This window comes from Chenopodium quinoa, unplaced genomic scaffold (assembly GCF_001683475.1).
Source record: "Chenopodium quinoa cultivar QQ74 unplaced genomic scaffold, ASM168347v1, whole genome shotgun sequence".
Taxonomy (NCBI): domain Eukaryota; kingdom Viridiplantae; phylum Streptophyta; class Magnoliopsida; order Caryophyllales; family Amaranthaceae; genus Chenopodium; species Chenopodium quinoa.
Genome location: NW_018744626.1, coordinates 232,969 through 252,579, shown reverse-complemented (window position 1 = coordinate 252,579; position 19,611 = coordinate 232,969). Strand labels below are relative to the sequence as shown.

Genomic DNA, 19,611 nt, shown 5'->3' with positions numbered 1-19,611 from the left:
GGTTCTTGTAGGCGGATGCCCGATCCACGTGGTGCATCTCTTCCAAAAAAAAAAAGCGGAAAGAACATTGCATAGAAACATAAAGAACATTTAATTTAAGTGAAAAGAACATATTATAGAATTGTAAAGAACATTGTAAAGAACATTCAGTTAAAGTGCAAAAGAACTTGTTATAAAATTGTAAAGAACATAACGTGTAGTTAAATAATGTTCTTTAATTGTCAGAATATTTATTTGTGACATATGTTAATTATTTATTTTGAAATGTTCTTTGAATTTTGTCTTTAGTTTATGGTGGTTGAATGAAAATAATGTTCTTTATGAAATAACTATATGTTCTTTACAAAACACATATATGTTCTTTATTGAACAGCGGAATGTTCATTCCGCCTTTTTTAAGAGAAAATGGATGCACGGAGCATGGTGCATCCGCCTCCATAGAAAAAATTTCAAGTAAAAGGACATTCTATATATCCGAGTATACATCTAACACCCATAAAAAATAATCTAGGTATATCGACGTCATATATACGTAAATATAAGGTACAACGGTACACACCATCTATTTAAAGTATCATACAACCTATCTAATTGTCATCCCTTTTCATAAAACAAAACTAAAATAGCCACAACCATCTCACATTTCCACATACAACCCCAACAACAAATGTCAAATACTAATTATTGGATTCTTAAACAAAGTCATTCCCCCACCACTATCTTAGAAAGCCACAGTACATTACTACTTGACAAGTTGACAACTCACTCAAACTAAACTAACATATACAACAACAAAGGTTAGTTGTACCTTCATATTGACAACCATAAAATCATACCTTGTTTATTTCCATTATTTTTATTACAAAAAAGTTGTACCTTATTAGTGTTAATTCCCACTAAATTAAATTAAATTAAATTAAATCAATAAATAAAAACAACCCGCATTGGATCGTGCATCACATTTGTACCACCTTTATAATTGTCTTAATCACACTATTTAACTTAAATTATTAATATAAAAAAATAGAACTAAAATTTTTAGTGGAACTAATAATTCGGTCGTTGTACTACTAATTAAAGTCCAAATCTAAGAGCATCTTTAAGGGTGAACATTTTAATAGTTCACAATGAGTGAACAAATAAGGTGGTGACTTAATGACAAACTCTTTAATTGTTCATGTTGAGTGGTCATGGGTTCGATTGCAGGAGCAAGCACTTGCATGAATTAATTCGCTGTGGGCCCCACCAATATTTTGGACTGATATTCATGCAAAACGACGTCGTTTTGCTGCTAAAGGTCAGAAAAAAAATAGAAATCAGCGGCTGGGAGCGCGCCACTTGGCCCAGCCGCTGCTTGACACGTGTGTACTGTTTTAAATATATCCGTTGTAATTTTACAACGGATATATTTTACAAAATACAAATAAAAAAAAAAAAATTACCAACGACTCTATTTTTTCCCCTCTATAAATAGACACCCATATTGATATACTTTTTTCAATTTTTTTCTACTATATTTTTCTCTTCAAAAATCCCCTCTATAATTACCAATATTATTATTATTTATACCAATATTAATATTATTATTGTTATTATTATTTTTAATTAGTAATCACGATTAAAATATTAGTTTTTTAAAAAGCTGATAAAAAAATGCGATAATTTCTTAATTAGTAATCACGATTAAAATATTAAATACGTCAATTAATTACATTGACATCGGATTAATAAATTATAATTATGAAACAAAAAAGATTATATTTACAAAAATAAAATAAGGTGGGGTAGGGAGTATTGATGATGAACCATTATTTAGTGTTCATTGTTAAAGTGAATATTGTAAATGATTTGTTGGGTTGATGTGGATGAGAGAGAAATGGTGATAGTAACCCATGAACCATTTTTTTGTGTTCACCAATAATGATGCTCTAAATACCTTATCATCTTTCCTTTTTTTCACTATATTATTAGTCCCTTTCGTCAAATCTTGTCATTTCTTTTTCTATTAAAAATATAAAAGTAAATAAAAATAAATGTAGTCATATCTTTGATATGCTTATCCAATTCTGTGTATCAGAGTGTACCTTTGTTCCCGTACACCCTCTTACGTGGCACCACCTGATAAGGTGTCCCCACACGTGAACCGCTTCTATTTCAACATGTTTCTCTTCTTTGTGGGTCCCATCTTAGTTGTTCCTCAACTTTGTACCGCACTGTAGAATTTTCCTTTATTTTCGTTTTTTAATTTTATTTTTTTTGACTTTTGTCCTTTGGTTTGCCACCTCCAAATCTAAACCCTACAAAATTCCGGAAAAATATCACCAAAAATATTGTACTCTTATTTTCTCTCTCTTCTCTACCATTTTCATGAACAGCAAAAACAAGAAGGTTCATCTTTCTCTTTTTTTTAGTATTTATTTTGATTTCCTTATGATTTTATTTCATTTTTTTTTGTGAAAAATTAAAATTTAGTTGTATTTTACATGAATTGTGTGATTTTCTATTTTGCGTGTGTTATTTTTAAAAATTTAAAGTCATTAAAAATGTTTTTGTGTTGTGAATTTTTGTGGGGGTTTTGTTAATTGTTAGTTTGTTGAGTGTTTGTTTATAATTATGCATGCATTAGACTTGAATTTTTTTGTATTAATTTATGTTTTTAATATGGAGTTGTTGATGTTTTTTTGAGTAGGGTTGTTTTCACATGTATTTCCTTTTATAGATATATAATTTGATTTCATATGGTGTGTTTTCTATTATTGGATAGTGGTATTTCATGAAGAAATAGTTGATTTCAATCATGAATTTAGGGTTTCTGGTATGATTTTATTAGTTTCAGTTATTTTATTGCTTGTTTTAGTATAATTTATGTTGACTTTTCAAATTATACTGGATTTTTTTTTTACTCCTCTATTTAGTTTCATGCTGTTTATTTATGATTAGTGGGTGTTTAAATTTTGATTTTAAACTCATAAGTTATTGTTTGTGTAATTGACTGACGCGGCGTAATTGATTATGGAATCCCTTTCAGTTGTATTGTGATTTAAAACAGATAGTTAATTACTTGTTTCTTGTTAATACATGCTGGGTATTTGGGTGTGGCTAGTTTAATTTTGTGATTTTTAGAAGTTTTGTATCATTTAATCATGCATGTGATATTGATGTTTTGGATTACCTTTTTCTATGTGCTGCTTGATTAGTGATAAAAATGTTTAAATTTGACATCATGTGGTTAAGATTGAACATACTCCTTTGTTTGGAGTTATAAAAAATACTTGGTTTCAACCCCTCATAATTAAGGATCCGCCATGATTCAACTTAAATTAAATACCCTTCATAATAGTTGGCTCGTTTCCATCTTCACTCCACCACCCTATTGAAGTGGGGGTATGTTTGGAAATCTAAGCACGTTTTCTATTTTAGGAATTGTGACAACTTTTTTCGCTCATCTTAGAATAGTATACATGATTATTGATTCCGAATAGAGGGAGTTATTAGCATCCAATTATGCTAGTCATTTGAATGGAGAGGACGTATTAACATAGCCTAGCAGTTAGGACAGCCCAATATGAAGATCTAGGGGGCCTTTGGCATAGAAATTTTAACGTTGTCCTTGTTGCTCTCTTCCTCTCACCTCCCTCCCTCCTAGGTTGACATTGATCCATATTTCGCTCCGTACAAAAGTAATAATTACAATGGTTTTAAAAATCAAAGCTGTAAACTTTGAAATGCACAAGTGTGCAAATAATATCAAAGCTTATATTAACTTAGAAGTTAGACCTTTAGCCAAAAAAAAAAATAAAAAAATTCTAACTAAATACTTGGTTTTTAAAAACTTGATCTTACACTTGTCATGCATTATTTTTGGATAAATTATATGTATGACAATATGGCGTAGCATCTCTTACATATATACGCCATTGATGTAGATCAAGTTTTAAAGGTTTCACTTGGCTGCTTGAGAATCACATCCTTCCTAGTATTTTTTATTTGTTTCAGGATTAGAATCCTTGCTACATAGCACTTAAAGAGTTGAAGGTGACTTCAATTTTTGTTTGAGCTGAAAATTGGTACTATTATGCGTAAGATGTGTTACTTTTGTTCGAAATTAATAGTCACGTATACTATTTTGGGATGTCCGGAAAAAGGTGTTACTTTCCTATCATAGATAATGGTTTAATTATTATTAGATTTTCAAATATTCCACCACTTTAATGAAGTGATGGATAGAAGATTGAAATGATTCAACTATTATGAAGGGCCTTATTAGTGTAAATCATGTCACAATTATGAGGGGATTGGGACGAACCGACCAACCATGTGATCGACTATTGTAATAAGAAAATCATATGTCAATGTTGTTAATCCATTGTCATTCTGCCGTCGACAATATGTTATTGTCACTGTAACAGAGATTTTATTGTTGTGTGCTCCATCTTTGATCAATTTGGCTCAATATATTTTTCTTTAATATTAGTTTTTTAAAAAATGAGACCAAGGTTTATTGCATTTTTAAACGGAACTTCTCATTTGCCACTGCTTTGATCTTTCTGTTTCTAGATGGCTTCTTGCAAACATGTGGTATGTTTCTAGCTTTATCAACTTAGATTTGCAGAAATATGGAGCCCTTTTAACACTTTCAGTGTATCAGATTTTGGGGTCGTATATTGTTATAGGAATAATAAATTAACCTTTACAATATTGCTACAATATTACTTGCTTCCTGCTTTGTTGGATACCTCTTTGATTGTATTTTAATTTTTGTAGAATCATGATGATTCTGGAGACTATGTGTTATAGTTGCTTAGCTAGCTTGATTGCAAGATATATGTTGTTGTCTGAGAACTTGTGTATTTGCTTTCACTTTCTATGCCCATTGTTTCTAAGATTGATTCCCATCGATTTATTGCAGGCTTTGATTCTCATAATTATTCATCTAAAGATTGTTTGACGATGAGAGAGAGCACGCTTAAGCAAGCCTGTCGAGATTTATGCAAGTAATGCAAGTAACTACAGTGTACATGCGTGCTCTTTCTCATTGTCATATAATCTAAAGGTGGAGGCAGCTTGTTATCTTCTATCCTCATGCTTCAACAACATCCACATTGCATGAACAATTGAACATGTTCGGAAATTTCTTTGCGCTTCACTCTTATAGGACATAAATGGTGATTATATGCACAGCTTGGCATCTTCATGTGAGTGGATAGACATTCATATTTCTCTTATCATTGTGGAATTTTTTAAAATCATCCCATCAAGAATTGATTTTCTTGCATAGATTTATTTCTTATTCAAATCAAATTACACATCTGTTTAAAATGTAAATTTGCCCTTGACTTTGAATTGATTAATTATGTTGGTAGAATGTTAGTTGGTACTTGGGTAGAGAACTTTTGACATCCATAAATAATCAGCCCTTAAAGAATATTTGAGACTATTAGTCTACTAGTGGATGTGTATGCTTGTTCCTTTACTTTTGGGATTCCTTTCGAATTTATTACTAGTATTTGTGTTCAGTTTTACTCATGTAGTATTCGAGAGTTAATAAACATTAAGAAAAATCCTTCACTGTTTTAGATCATTGTTTGTGTTGTGGAGGTAGGTTTTTTAGTGATTATGTTATATTGTTTAAGGAGAAAATGTTCGGATTTATTTTAGCATTCACAATTTCATTTCTAGATGCGTGAGGCAAGTCGAGTGAAAATAGTAGATTATTTGTGGAGATAAATTGTTGCTAATAATGTTTTAATATTTTGACTTTCACATGGAACTAGGTACCCTTTTTTTCGAGGAAAGAAACTAGGTACCTATTTTGAATGACAAGTTATATTTTACCCAATTTGATTTTCTGTTCGTTTTCCTATGTGAAGATATATTTATGTACCGGGCAGACATGTTTATGGCAATCCTGGTGACAGTAGAGCCTGGGGTTATTCAAGCTTGTGCTTATTAGGAGTAAAGGAGTAATAGCATATGGAGTTAGCTAGGTCTTGCACATACATGACATTACCACAATGCCATTATTTACTTATTCCTTGCTTTGTCTCGTGTTACTTTACCAGTTAGGTTTCCCAGTGCAGTGCTGGGTGTTTTAGTAAAACATAGTCATCATCATGACAGTCATGATGATAGTGGTGTCATTTAAATTTATGCATATAGGGCTATAGGAGTGAATGAGTAATAGTTGCATTATTGGTGGAATAGGCCTTGTCCAGTTGCTCATACACGACCATACAACAATGCCTTTATTGAAGCCTTCATTGATCTATCCCTCAGTTTGTCATGAGTTACCTCATCAATTGGGCTTCCCGGCCTTGTGCTGAGATGTATTAGTGTCATTGTGTTGAATGGAAATTTATAGTCCATTGCCGTACAGATAGGAATTTAGCATTATTTCAACATCAAATGTATTTGTATTAATTGGACGTTTTGTACTTGCTTAGCTTCCACACGCATTGGATTATATTGGATATCATTATAAACACAACTACGTGCCTCTCTGCACACCCCTTGTATGAAGTCTCCTTACGCTTGGCATTCTTAGTTGCTATTATTTTACCATTCATCGCAATGAAAATGATGCTTTATTTTGGAACTTACATAGCATCCATCACCGATCCATGTATCAATCGTTCATACTCCTAAAAAATGATTTATTGTTTTATTATTTTGTTCTATAGTTTGAGAGATTTGATATTCTTATCAACCAAATACTATGTATGTTTTTAATTTCTATATAGGCACACTTATTTGCTACTAAACTGTACAAAGATTTAGATAATTTAATTATCTTCACTGTTTAACTTTATTACTTGTTTTTCAAGTGTTGGCTGCCAGGTTCCCACCTTAATTTTCTGATTAATGCAATTCTGAAGGTGTTTCCGTGTTTGTGGCATAAGTATATGCGTAAATTCTTCCATTCTTTATTGTGCTTCTGCATCTACATGATTTGATTCATTTCATAGCCAATATGTAAGCTCTTTACTTTTCATCTTTATGTGATTGTGCAGTGCTTGTATGGTGGTTCCTATTTTTCACTGAGTAACAAAAACAAGTGCTTGCGTATGTTAGCGTCTTATAAAAAATTTTGGATCTTCAAACTTGAGTCGTTGAAACTTCTTGGTAAGGAATAGTTAAAAGTAAAGTGGCTCTGGGGAGGCTCAAACCCTTATCAACCCTATTTAAGCCATAGATAATTAGATACCACATATGTGATTGCCATATAAGCATTATGTAAAGCACCTTATGAATTTGAGAAAGCAAAGTGCTTATCCTTAAGACACTAAGAATAAAACACACAATTTACCCTTAAGACACTAAGAACAAAACGCACAATTTACCAATTACAAGCAATGTAATACAAAGGACATCCTATCGCCCCACCTTATACCCCATACTTGCTCCCACTAACATGTATACCCCCACTAAGAGTGGCTTATGAAGCATGTATTCAATATTGTGGATAGAAAAAGGATAAGTAACCTTTGTGAAGATATTATCACTCTTTAAGGGCTTTAGCCACCTAACATGGTTGTTAGGGAATGTGTGTACGAAGCAATGTTTAACTTAGTGTCTTTATTATCCACTAAACATTTTCTCTCAAAATAGTATCACATTTGTCCAACTCACCCTATTTAGCTTTTTTTAAAATCTAAATCATAAACCATCTCCATTCCTTTGAATGAGCCTCATCCATAACTTTTTCTACTACAAGAGCATACAACATTATTCACTCTATCTTTTACAAAAATATAGGGGACAACCATGATAATAGTTTAAGAAAGCACCTTGCCAATTGGGTTAGCTAGCTAGGACCACCATGACAATCTATTAAGCACAAGTAAATTGATTAGATGGTAATTGTTAACCTACATAAGTGGCCCTAGGCAATGCTCCCTCTTTCTAAAATTATTTGCTCTATGAGAAAATGGCACACTATTTTAGAAGGAAGAAAAGGTACAAATAAAGGCTTACCATAAAAGGAGCAGAGCGAGTGATATATATAGACAACCAAAAAAAAGAAATTGGAGGGAGTTAGAGTATGGTTACATCTTTAAGTTTTAATTTGGTTGTGTGAAGTTGTTAAGAGGAAATTGGTGGAATTAAATGTAGTAATGTAAGACTAAAGTGGTGGTTCCTTATGGTTGTATATGTTATAAAGCAAACTCAAATAGACAAACCAAAAATGAATTCAGTGCAATCTTAGAAGGACGAAGGGAATATAGTTGCTTAACATCCAAATCAATTGACTTCAAAAGTTTGCCTTTTAAATATCTCATGTTTTAAGTTTCCTTCCAAAGCACCTATAAGTTCCTATGTCAAACCAAATGCTTTCCAACCTTGGATATCTCTCTCAAGCTACTATTCTTCCACACCCCTCTTCTCCTCGTATATGTGGATGTGTTGTTCACATACAAAGCTTACAGCTGGAGAAGCGTAGAGGGGAAATAAAGGTGATGTAAACAAGGCACTACAAAAAATGCCAGTTTACCAATTGAAACAAACAATATTATTTATTATTGAATAGAGATCACACCACTTTTAATTTCAATTAAAAGTGCATGTTTTCATGTGAGTTACCCTCCACCCCACCCCTATAGTTCCTTAAGCTCTCCCCAACATCTCAAAAGCCATTGAAGTCACCACCTATATTCCAATTTGTTGAACACATTGTTGAGGACAAGTGGACAACATGTCACGTATTGATTCATTGATGTCAATGTCAAATAGATGGTGATTAGGAAAAACATTTCAAGAAGACTACCTAAAGAAACCCTAGTTTTTCATTTAGCAAAATAGCAAATGTACATCTTTACTTTTTCCTTTTCTCTTTTTGGTGATGAAAAGGGCATCAAAGGATCACATGTAAAGGAATTTGTTTTTTTTTTTTTTTTTTTTTTTTTTTTTGCCTTTGTAATTTAAATCAGCTTAACCTTTCTCTTGATCCTTTTACATTCCATCCTTACTGGCAAATGGAAATAATTTAAACTGCTATCCTCAACCAGCGCCCCTTATCAAGATTAACACTTCACTGAAATACTTGAGCCCTTTATGCTTGTTCTTTTAGTGCCCTAACAAGAGATTAGGGATAATTGCTCCATGTTAATCATTGAATGACACCCTGATTGGCTCCGGAAATATTATGATACGCTTCTTTGTGTCACTTGTATGGAAGGGGGGTTATATTTGATTCCTTGAAACATATGATGTGGCTAATATTTCCTATAATATTCTACTCCTTATGCATGCTTAATAAAGTAGTGTATATTTTATTGATTTTCTTTGAACTGTTATCAATAATTGTATGTTTGTAAGTTACAGAAATATTTCTTTGGGTGGTTTTCCCTCTGCCCCTATCTATCTTCCTTTGTAACCTTTTGTTTTAGTTTGTAGACACTTCTGAAAATTAAATGTGTTGCAAAGTCTAGGCGGCCTTGGCAGGTACCACTCTTGAGACTCTATGCGTAATGAATTGCTTAATTATGTCTGATGTCCTAACCCCTGACTAATAAGTTTATGTGTTTGACAAACATGTATTGAAACCAACACTATTTAGTTTGTTGTTACTAGGAGTGGTGCTTTATATAGCTGTTGGTTGCGCTTTGGTATCATCGAAGTGAGTCATATTCAGGATATATAATTAGGCAGCTTGTTACTTTAGTTTTGTGCCTGAGTGCTGATGCTATTTGAATCAATTACATTTATTAGAATTTTCAGATGCAGACATGCAGTTAAGTCAGGCTGTTTTAATTTGCAGTTTTGATTTGTTGGTTTATTATGATCAAATTGGGTTATCTTTTGTCATTTATTGTTTTATGAGAAAAGGCTCCCAGGACTCCGGGAGTATACTTCAGTGAGTGATATTATCGGATCAGGTCTGTTTTAAAGACATGGAAACATGATAGTGGCCATTTCCGATCCCTTGATTTCAAATTGGATTCCTGCTCTCAACCTGAGGTTGTTAAGTTATGCTAATTTTGATGTATTTTGTTGTCTGTTAAAAAAAAAAAATATGTATGCTGTTGCCCCAGCGATGTTTTAACTGTTGATGGGTGATTATCATTTATATGGTGTTGAATTGAGCTCATCATTAATTGTTGAAGCCTTTATTTTGATTTGTACATATATACTTGGTTTGGGGAATTTATCATTATTGTGTGCATTTTTTGGATGTACTGGTGAGTTTGGTGATCCAGGTGGTTAATGTTTTGATGACTCATTATTACGGATCGAAGTATTGATATTTTTTTAAAAAACTATTAAGAGATTTAGATATTTTATTGAAGAACTTGAGAAAAAGGAGTGTTAAGCCTTTGTGGGCAAGAACCCCATTATTAGGGGTAAAACATCCTACCAAAGGGTGGGTGGCCTCCCGAAGGAAACACTTGATTTGAGATCCTAAGTAATCGAGCATCGCCGCCATTTCACTTTTTGGAATGTTGCTCATTAGTAGTGCCAATGCTGTAGTCTGTAGTCACCCGTTTCCTGTGAATTTGTTGATAGGTTAACTATTCATTTTCGATGTAAATGTTCTTATTCTTCTTCAACTCAAGCGCGATTTTGTTTATGTTTTAATTTAATTCTACAGAGAAGATGATTTGAATTAATCATGATGAAGCAAGGGATTTTATGCCCTAATATTTATGGCTTTCTGTGTTTTCACCTCTTTTTTCTGTTGCTCATCTGTATTAAACTCTTATGCAGCACGATGTTTAATTTGTCTTTTATCTGTGTTTTCAGCTGATTTAGGAGATAGGCCAGTTTACATTGAGGAGTTTAATCTTTTTGGTGTAATTTGAAGTTACAGGTGCCAGATGGTGGTGTTACAATAAGGATAAAGGCGGGTACATTTTTAAAGCAGTTAATTTTGCCTGAACATCAGATACCTTTCCCTGCACAAACAAAGTAATATCTCCCCCCGGTGCTTTGTGAGGACCGAATCTGGTGTTTGCTGTTTGGAGAGTGGACTTAGTGGAGATCAAGAGCATAGTATCCGACTCGATCTCTAAATTTTTGGTTCCCTTCCACATGGACACTTGCAATCGGATTCGTGTCAAAGTTGCACAAGTCGTATGTGTACTGCATTTTGTGTATCTGTGAGACTGACCTGCAGGCTGCAACTCTTGTTTTGCAAAATTGCAGTTCAAGCTTTGGGGATGGTCCTTGAGAAGATGTCCATTTTGTTTTCCGCCTTAGATATGTCGTATGGGTTTAAGACATGGCCTGGGCGTGTGATATCAGGCCTTTAGTGAGCAATCACTTGTGCTGAAGTGAACACCACCTTCAATTTCTTTCTTGGATGAGAATATGAGATACGCACGCACGTCTAATCCGGAGTAGATCATTCTACACCTATAATGTATCTTATAACTCGTATGATGCCCCATACTTTGTCATGCTTAAAAATAAATTGTCGGTATATGTTATTCGTATTTAGATTGGAAGTGCGAGTAATTTCATGAAGCATTCCAACATTACTTGATGACCTAATGGAATTAATTTTGTGTTTTGTATTACTGAATGCCTTAATATAACTTGTTTTCTTGTAGCATATTTTTTTCCATTTTTTAATATAAAAAATTTCAGATTATCTTTAGAGAATAATTAAGCTAACTAATTTTATAAATTGACCCATGATGACTTTGGGACATACAATACAGTAACAGTATTGTTTACACGAGTAGATTATTAATTTGTCATTTTCTTGACATTGATTTTTGTTTTTTTTTCTCCGAAGTCATTGTACGCTTGGCAGATTATCACTCGTAAAGTGTGAATAAATTGATAGACATATGATACGGACATTACGGAGTGATTGATAAATGAAAAATTGGTCCTACCAAATTTCAGGTTTAAGCAGTAGCACACTGCCACGCTTCCCCAGCCCTATACAATTTGCCCTTTTAAGTACAAATATAGTGTTAAATTAAGCCTTACTCTCTCTAATTCTTTTTTTTTTTTAATTTTTTTTTTTTAATTTTAAGTAAAAAATCCTTACTCTCTAAATAAAACAGCCAAAGTATTTATCAGACGCTGAAATTAGCTTCTTTAATTGGTCAAATCTGTATGTAATTGGACAAAATAAGCTAAAAGCTCTTTACCAAACAAGGCCTATGGCTCTTTACTTACTACCTCCGTTTCATATTATCTGCAACGATTTGACATAAAGTAGAGAGGAAAAATGTCTAATCGTTGCAAATAATATGAAACGGGGGTAGTATATCTTATTGGATTTTGGATGAATTTTTCAATAAAAGATTAATATTAAAAAGTAAATGGTATATAGCAAATAATTACAATAGTAATAATTAAAAAAAAAAATTAATACTCCGTGCTGATTATTATGTAAATCAACTCATTAAGTTCCTTTTTTTTTTATTATTATTTTTTTCCTTTTTGTATTTAGAGAGCCACAAGGATGGGTGGGGGTGGGGGAAGAAAAAAGTTCTCCTGAAATCGAAGAAAAAAGTTCTAAATCACTTGAGTTATCCCTCATCATTAAGTTCTATACTTCGTATAAATTACAAATGAGGGGTGGGGGTGGGGGAAGTACGAACTTGGTTAAGCTTACACGCATCTAATGATCTAAATTGTTGGGTCATTAATTAAATTAAGTGAAGAACATGTGAGTCCACCGACAAAATTATACAAAGTGTAACATGAGTCAATCAGGTTTTACCATGATTTAAAGCTAAACACCGTGTTAATAACTTAATACATTCAAATTTACGTGTAAATATGCCTACTCCACTTGCCACCTACAACAACAAATAAATGTCATTACTATTATTAATTTTATAATAATTAGCTTTTTGACCTCCATACTCAATTGTCTGTCACTCCTGTACTGAATAATCGAAAGATGTTAACAATGAGTACGGAGCACGAAGCATTGCATCTCCACTCTTTTAGAGGCTTCAATTCCAATGGTAGTCGGTTTGAGCCAAGTCTAGTTGGGTTAGGTCATTTCGGATTTGAGTCATGCTAAACTATTATGCCCAATTGTCCATGTAAATAAATATTAAAATTATTGTCGAGTAGATATTGCACTGTGAAAAATCTCTCGCTTATATCGTTGGAAAATACAGCCTTGTTGGAGAGACAATCTAACAATCCTTTGTAAACGTAAGGATGTTTTCCTTTTGATTTATCTGTCTGTATTCGAAAACTTGATAACTTTTTCACCGATGAAATAATTTCACGACAATCCATTATATCTAATATCAAAAATTCAAAACTAAAAATCCCCCCCCCCCGAAAAGAGAAGATAAATTTTGTCTTTCGAATGAGGTCGAAAAACCTTTGTCTTTCGAAAGAGATCGAAAGGCTAGAGCTTTTGAGAGAGGAAGGATGATGGATTTGGTACTTAATAACAAATGTCACAATACTTACAACACACTATAATTGGATTTTTTTATTTTTTATTTTTTTGTTGTGAAAGTTAACTATGCCCTTGTTTCAAGCTTATGACTAATTTAATTATACTCTTCATAATCTCCCAACCTCATTTTAAATGAGTTATATCATGTGAGACCCACATTCATTAAATACCGTAAAAAGTGAAAACGTGTTAATAACTCAAGAGTCAAAATATAAATATTTGCTTATTTTTTTAATGGAAAAATATGTACTTATTTTAATACCAACAAGAGTTGACATAAATGGTAAATAGTTTGATACCGCTTAACGAGAATTTCGAGTTCGAGTTCCATCAAATACATAAAACTTTTATTAAGAGACTCACCCACCATAAGCCAGATATGTAACCCGGCCAAACACAAAAAAATACATCTATCCACACTTATATACGAGTAGTTATATTCGGTAACTTAACAAAGTATTACACAAGAGTCCCCACTTTGTTCCTCCTTGAAAGTAAAAAAATGCTGCCATTTTTAGACTTTAATCAATTGCTAAGCAACCAAAACTATTGGGCCACTCTCCACTCCTTCAAACATTCTTCCCTCTCTTTCTACCTTTTTTTATTACTTCCACCTTTACTACAGTATTTATCAACTTTCAATATCACTGTTTTTCTTCCTCTCTTCATTTTTCCCAGAAAATGAAGTCCTCCAAATTTGTAAGTTTTTATTTTCTTATTTAATAATTTATGATCATTTTAAAGTTTTGATTTTTATAGTTTTATTCCATTTTATGATGTGTGAATGCTCTAGTTCAAGCTTTATCATGCTCTTATACTTGTATGTTATTTGGCAACATTTGATTGGATTGTTATTGCATACTTTTTTTTTCCTTTTCTTTTAATACGTAGTAAATAAATTATGAGTAGGGAGTGGAGAATTAACTGAATAAATTGTGTTAGTATTTTCTGTTTTTCATGGAATTTGGATGAAATGGGAAAATGAATTGATTGTACTAGGTTGGTTTATCAATGTCACATGAATATTAGTACTGCTATGTAAATACTAAATAATTAAAAACCCATCACTTTTACCAAAGTTTTGAGAAAGATGTTTCCTCAAAAAAAAGTTTTGAGAAAGATGACTGAAAGAAAAATCTGGGTTTTAAGTAAATTGTCCAATATTGGTGCCTAAGTGGATCATAATGTTCAATTAGTGATATAAAAGATTTCAATCGATTTCGGTAGCGAAATTCTAGTGTCTGGATGGATATGGAGCAATCAATGTGTCTAATTACAATCTGTAGGTCTTGAGATAGATGAGTGGAGAAAACTGGGTTCTGATTATCCAATGTTATTAAATGAAAGTAGAAGAATTTCAATGTTTAGCTACTAGTATGAAGTTTTGGGTACTTCTGATTTTTATGACAAACTATTGTTACTGGATATTACTCATCAGTGATCAAGTTCTGAATTGGGAACCATAGGTCTGGTAGTGAATCACCAGCAATCCTAATTGGGATCAAGAAGTGAGTGTGGCGGATCTAATAGCCGTAGTTTATGTACCATCTTTTGAGCTTTATGTGGGTAGATTAACCAGAAGAATCATTTAATAACAATTCAATAGTTTGTTGTTAGTTGATTATTAGACTAAGCATTTATGCTGTTGATAAGGCTTAGCAATAAATCTTGTCAAGAATTGAACCAGCTGGGATTTATCAGATTTAAAGTTTTGTTCTTGCATTAAGTATACAGTAAGCAGAGGCTCATACTACATTAGTGCATGTTATAGCTGGCTGACTGATAGTGTATAATGGAGTTTTGTGCGTACGCAATGCTACCAACAATAAAGGTTTTAGAATTTTTTCTTGGGTATTCTTTTGTCGGGTGAATTTCGTTCGATTAGAAAGAGTATAAATGTAATTAGGATGGTTAAAATTCATGAATCTCAGCTGGTACCATGTAAGTGACATGCAAAAGATTTTGTGTTGATTTTTCAATGATTTGCAGGAGTCCTAAACCTTGGTCAATAACTATGTCATGAATGTATTACTGTGGTTTGTCTTCCTGTTGCATGATAAAATACATTGGGGTATATAAATACCGAAATTCATTGAGTTATCTACCTATTACATATGATATTTAAATTCGTGTATCATTTACCAACCAGGTGACTTCTTTTGGTTCTAAAAGACGAAGATCCTTTTCAATAAAGTCCCTTCCGACTCTGGCTTTGCTCTGTGCTGCTGTGTTTATTGGCAGTGCATTCGTTATAACAGATTATAAAGAGGTACATATTGTTGTTTGATTTGCTCTTAATTTATATTTTTATCATGTGGATGTAGAGTGTAGTGTTAATGTTTTTTAAGCATGCACATGTTTCTGTTGTGACTTGTGAATTCCTTACCCAAAAATATTTTCAATCGAGACTGCTCATGTATGCACTTTTGTTCCATATTCTAAGCTTAAATTGTGCTAGCTCATATTCATGGTTTCTTTGACTTTTAGCTTAAGTAATTGCTTTGACAATGATGAGCTCTACTATTGCAGAGACTCTCACCAAAGGACATGCTGAATAAATTTATGAGAACAAGATCTAAGAAGTGTGAGGTTTGTCAAAGTAAATGGGGTTTTATGGACTTGTAGTATCATTTCTAATAATGATGTTCCAGAATGTAACATGTACGATTTCCTTGTATTGCTTTCCTTTTCTTTCAGGGGCAATGTAAACCTATTGGAACTGAGGGGTTGCCAAAGGGTATTATTTCAAGCACTTCAGACTTAGAAATGCGGCCACTGTGGGGAACACCTGTTAAGAAGGTTAGCAAATACTATGTCATGATGTCAATAATTTTTGTGCTTGCGTCTTGCCCATCTTTCTTTCACCTTCGCAAATTGAGATGAATCTGACACCAATTATATTGGTCTTTTAATTAAGATGAAACTTAATCTGTAGAATATATTACATTATGTTTCTGATCCTTAGTTCAGGGCCACAATTGGGAATGCTATGGGTGGCTCCTTTCATCTGAAAATTAAATTGATGTGCAATTTGGTCTTTATTTTTGAATGATATAAATTTTTGTCTATATCCTACAAACCTCTGTGTAGAATGATGCAGTACACGTGCGCCATTACTGCCCACTCATGACATTAAATGATTTGGGATTCCTCTGTAATTTGATACAAATATCTCTTCCTTTTTATGTGTTTACCAATTCTGTTATCCCCCAGAAAAAAAATATGAACTTGTTGGCCATGGCTGTTGGCTGGAAGCAGAAGGAAAGTGTGGACAAAATTGTGAGGAAGGTGAGAAGACAATTTTCTTTGAAGTTATGATTGAGTTGTTTAACAACTACTGGACTGAATGTTTATACATTGTTCTCCTGCAGTTTATTGTAAACAATTTTTTCGTGATGCTTTTTCATTATGATGGCAATGTGGATGACTGGAAGGAATTTAGGTGGAGTTCCCGTGCATTGCATATTGTTGCTGCTCATCAAACTAAATGGTATTCACATGGGGCTGATAACACGTCATGTCTATTGAATTTCTGGCAACAATATTTATATAATTGTCTTTCCTTCAGGTGGTTTGCAAAGCGTTTCTTACATCCTGATATTGTGTCTCAATATTCATACATTTTCCTTTGGGATGAAGACCTTGGAGTTGAAAATTTCAGTGTTCAACGGTAATGTGACCACTTCTAAATTCCGTCAATTCCTTTAATGTAGGTTCTGGTTCTGCTTCTTACTGTCTGCTACAAATTTTACAGCTATCTATATGTCATTAAGAAAGAAGGGCTAGAAATATCACAACCTGCCCTTGATCCTGATAAATCAGAGGTCCATCATAAACTTACAGCTAGACAAAAGGGCGCACTTGTGCACAGGTTAGCTATCTTTTAAATATTCTTAAAAAAGGCAGTTTACTGTGTCTCCAGTAGCCATGATCGCAATTGCTTTCTTTTGAGAGAGTTTAGAATTGATGATGAATTCATGCAAGCTTTAACATCATTTGTTCATATGGTTCAACTTTTAAAATGTGCTGCAGTGTTTGTCTCTAACATTTGGTAGTTAAAAGCCACTGTCTCCTTGAATAAACTTCGTACCCTTGTAGCTTTTTGGGCTGATATCTTGATGTACTTGCAGGAGAATCAACAACGTCCTTCCTGATGGGAGAAAGTGTGATGAAAATAGTACAGAACCTCCTTGCACAGGGTAAAAAATGTCTTGAATTTTCTCCTTTACATTTTCTTTATTGAGATGATGAGAGTTGATGAGCCCCCCTTCAGTTCATATGTCTGTACACTTTTAATTGAGCAATGCTGATATATTACAGATGGGTGGAGATGATGGCTCCAGTTTTCTCAAGAGCTGCATGGCGCTGTGCATGGTATATAATCCAGGTGCGCTTTCAATACCATACTATACATTGAACTATACTACTATATAATCCACCGTGCATGTGTTGAATGAATGTCGTAGGTCAATAAGATCGTTTGGCAATAATGTTTGTTTTTTCATTGTTTTCGTGAAGGTGAAGGGTAGCGGATAAGTTAGCTTATGTAGGGTTCATTCAAGCGGAGAGGGTGATCTATTTCGAGGTTCCCCCTATCGAAATAAAGAACCTTCTTTGTGAGGATGTCATAGGGGTGGCTATGCCACGGTTTAGTGCTTAGTTTTCTTTGCTGATCTTTGGGCTTTGGCCTCTTGCACCAAAAAAGGAAAAGAAAAAAAAAATTGAAAACTATACTGCTATATTGCAGTAAGTAAAGTTCATGAAGACATTTCCTGCTAGCAAATACTTTATGCTCTGGCTCAAACAAACTAAACCACCTGATCCGATATGTCCATGATACTGTGGCTGGTAAATGTATATTAGGATGCTTGTCCAGACACTTGACTATTATTTGACAACCTTTACATTTCTTATGTTTTGCAGAATGACTTTGTTCATGCATGGGGTGTGGACTTTCAGCTTGGTTATTGTGCTCAGGCAAATATCCTCTATTAGAATTTTTAAATATTCAATTCATCAATTGCCTGAATTCACTAAAATACTAGATTCTGATATTTTTCATTATATATACTTCACAGGGAGATAGAACAAGAAAAGTTGGAATTGTTGATTCTGACTATGTTATTCACTATGGTCTTCCTACACTGGGGGGCACAGCACAGAACAAGGTAGAAATTCAGATAATTACCGGTAGTTTGGAATCTTGACTCATGGGCATCAACCTTTTTTTTTTCAATTTTTTGTGCCATTGAACTGATCACTTTTTAGCATGTAGTTTAGTGTTTTACAATTACATGCCACTTGCTTTTCCCAGTACCTTGATAGACTGTAACAGGAAAGGTCTTACCCTTCTCCTGCTCCCAAAAACAGGCTTTTAAAGAACAAAAGTGTACCTTGTGCAGCATATTATAGTTAATTCTTTACCATACATAGGAAAACCATAGTTGTGGACTTGTGGTTGTATGGCTAAGATGTAACATTACTGTTTGTTTTTGCAGACTGATACAGAAGCCTCAAGTCAGGAAGTTGGAAAAGTCTCTTCATCAGATTCATTGCAAGGGGTACCAACACAAACACAGAGATTTTTTTCTTAAGACATTGAAAGAAGTTACTAAGTGTATTCTTATTCGTCTATGTTACATTTGCAGGAAACATCGACCTCCAACAAAACTGATGCAAGAAACGCAGTGAGTCTTAATTAAAACACTCTGAATGTTTTTTTGCATGAAAATGGAACAGGAACCTGAGAGAACATATCTGAGTTTGTTTGGTTACTGTCGGTCAGATTGTTTTGATAAAGATGATGGTAATTTTATGCCATTCTTCTGCAGGTGCGAAAACAGTCACTTACAGATCTAGAGAAATTCAAGAATAGATGGAAGAAAGCAGTAAAAGATGACGATTGCTGGACAGATCCATTTCAGCGATCTATGAAGAAGAATTGCTGATTCATATGTCTTTGATCACAACGATCTTATTCTTTTGATTAAATTATGTGAAGATGTTGTAACAGAAGTGACACATCTCCTATGATAAGCATTAGTTTTCCAGATAGCTTGTCCTACTGCTGCATATATGACACACCAGCAGATGGAGGTTTTGTTCGATAATTTTTTCTTTGTTTACCTATACAAGGCAAAATATGTAAAGTTGTAATACCATTCATACTTTGTAATGAATTCAAACTGATTAATATATATATGAGCTGGGTTTATTTATATTTTTATTTA

General features: G+C 33.3%; 1 protein-coding gene and 1 long non-coding RNA gene across 4 annotated transcripts; both read left to right on the top strand.

Moving 5' to 3' along the window:
• Positions 1–2,157: 2,157 nt before the first annotated feature.
• LOC110700271 lies at positions 2,158–11,516 on the top strand. 3 transcript variants are annotated; one of them, XR_002507181.1, is made up of 3 exons: positions 2,158–2,388; positions 4,910–5,195; positions 10,741–11,516. It is a non-coding gene; the product is annotated as an uncharacterized LOC110700271 (long non-coding RNA). The 3 variants fall into 3 exon arrangements; XR_002507180.1 differs by having other exon boundaries at positions 2,166–2,388; positions 10,802–11,516; XR_002507179.1 differs by having other exon boundaries at positions 2,171–2,388; positions 10,808–11,516.
• Positions 11,517–13,651: 2,135 nt separating this feature from the next.
• Positions 13,652–19,605, top strand: LOC110700269. The gene is made up of 15 exons (XM_021877784.1): positions 13,652–14,080; positions 15,531–15,650; positions 15,911–15,970; positions 16,079–16,180; positions 16,595–16,669; positions 16,753–16,871; positions 16,950–17,051; positions 17,136–17,252; positions 17,512–17,580; positions 17,702–17,768; positions 18,305–18,358; positions 18,460–18,549; positions 18,880–18,942; positions 19,030–19,068; positions 19,213–19,605. Exons 1-15 carry the CDS (start codon positions 14,063–14,065, stop codon positions 19,327–19,329), a joined length of 1,212 nt encoding a protein of 403 aa, XP_021733476.1. The 5' UTR covers positions 13,652–14,062; the 3' UTR covers positions 19,330–19,605.
• Positions 19,606–19,611: the final 6 nt, after the last annotated feature.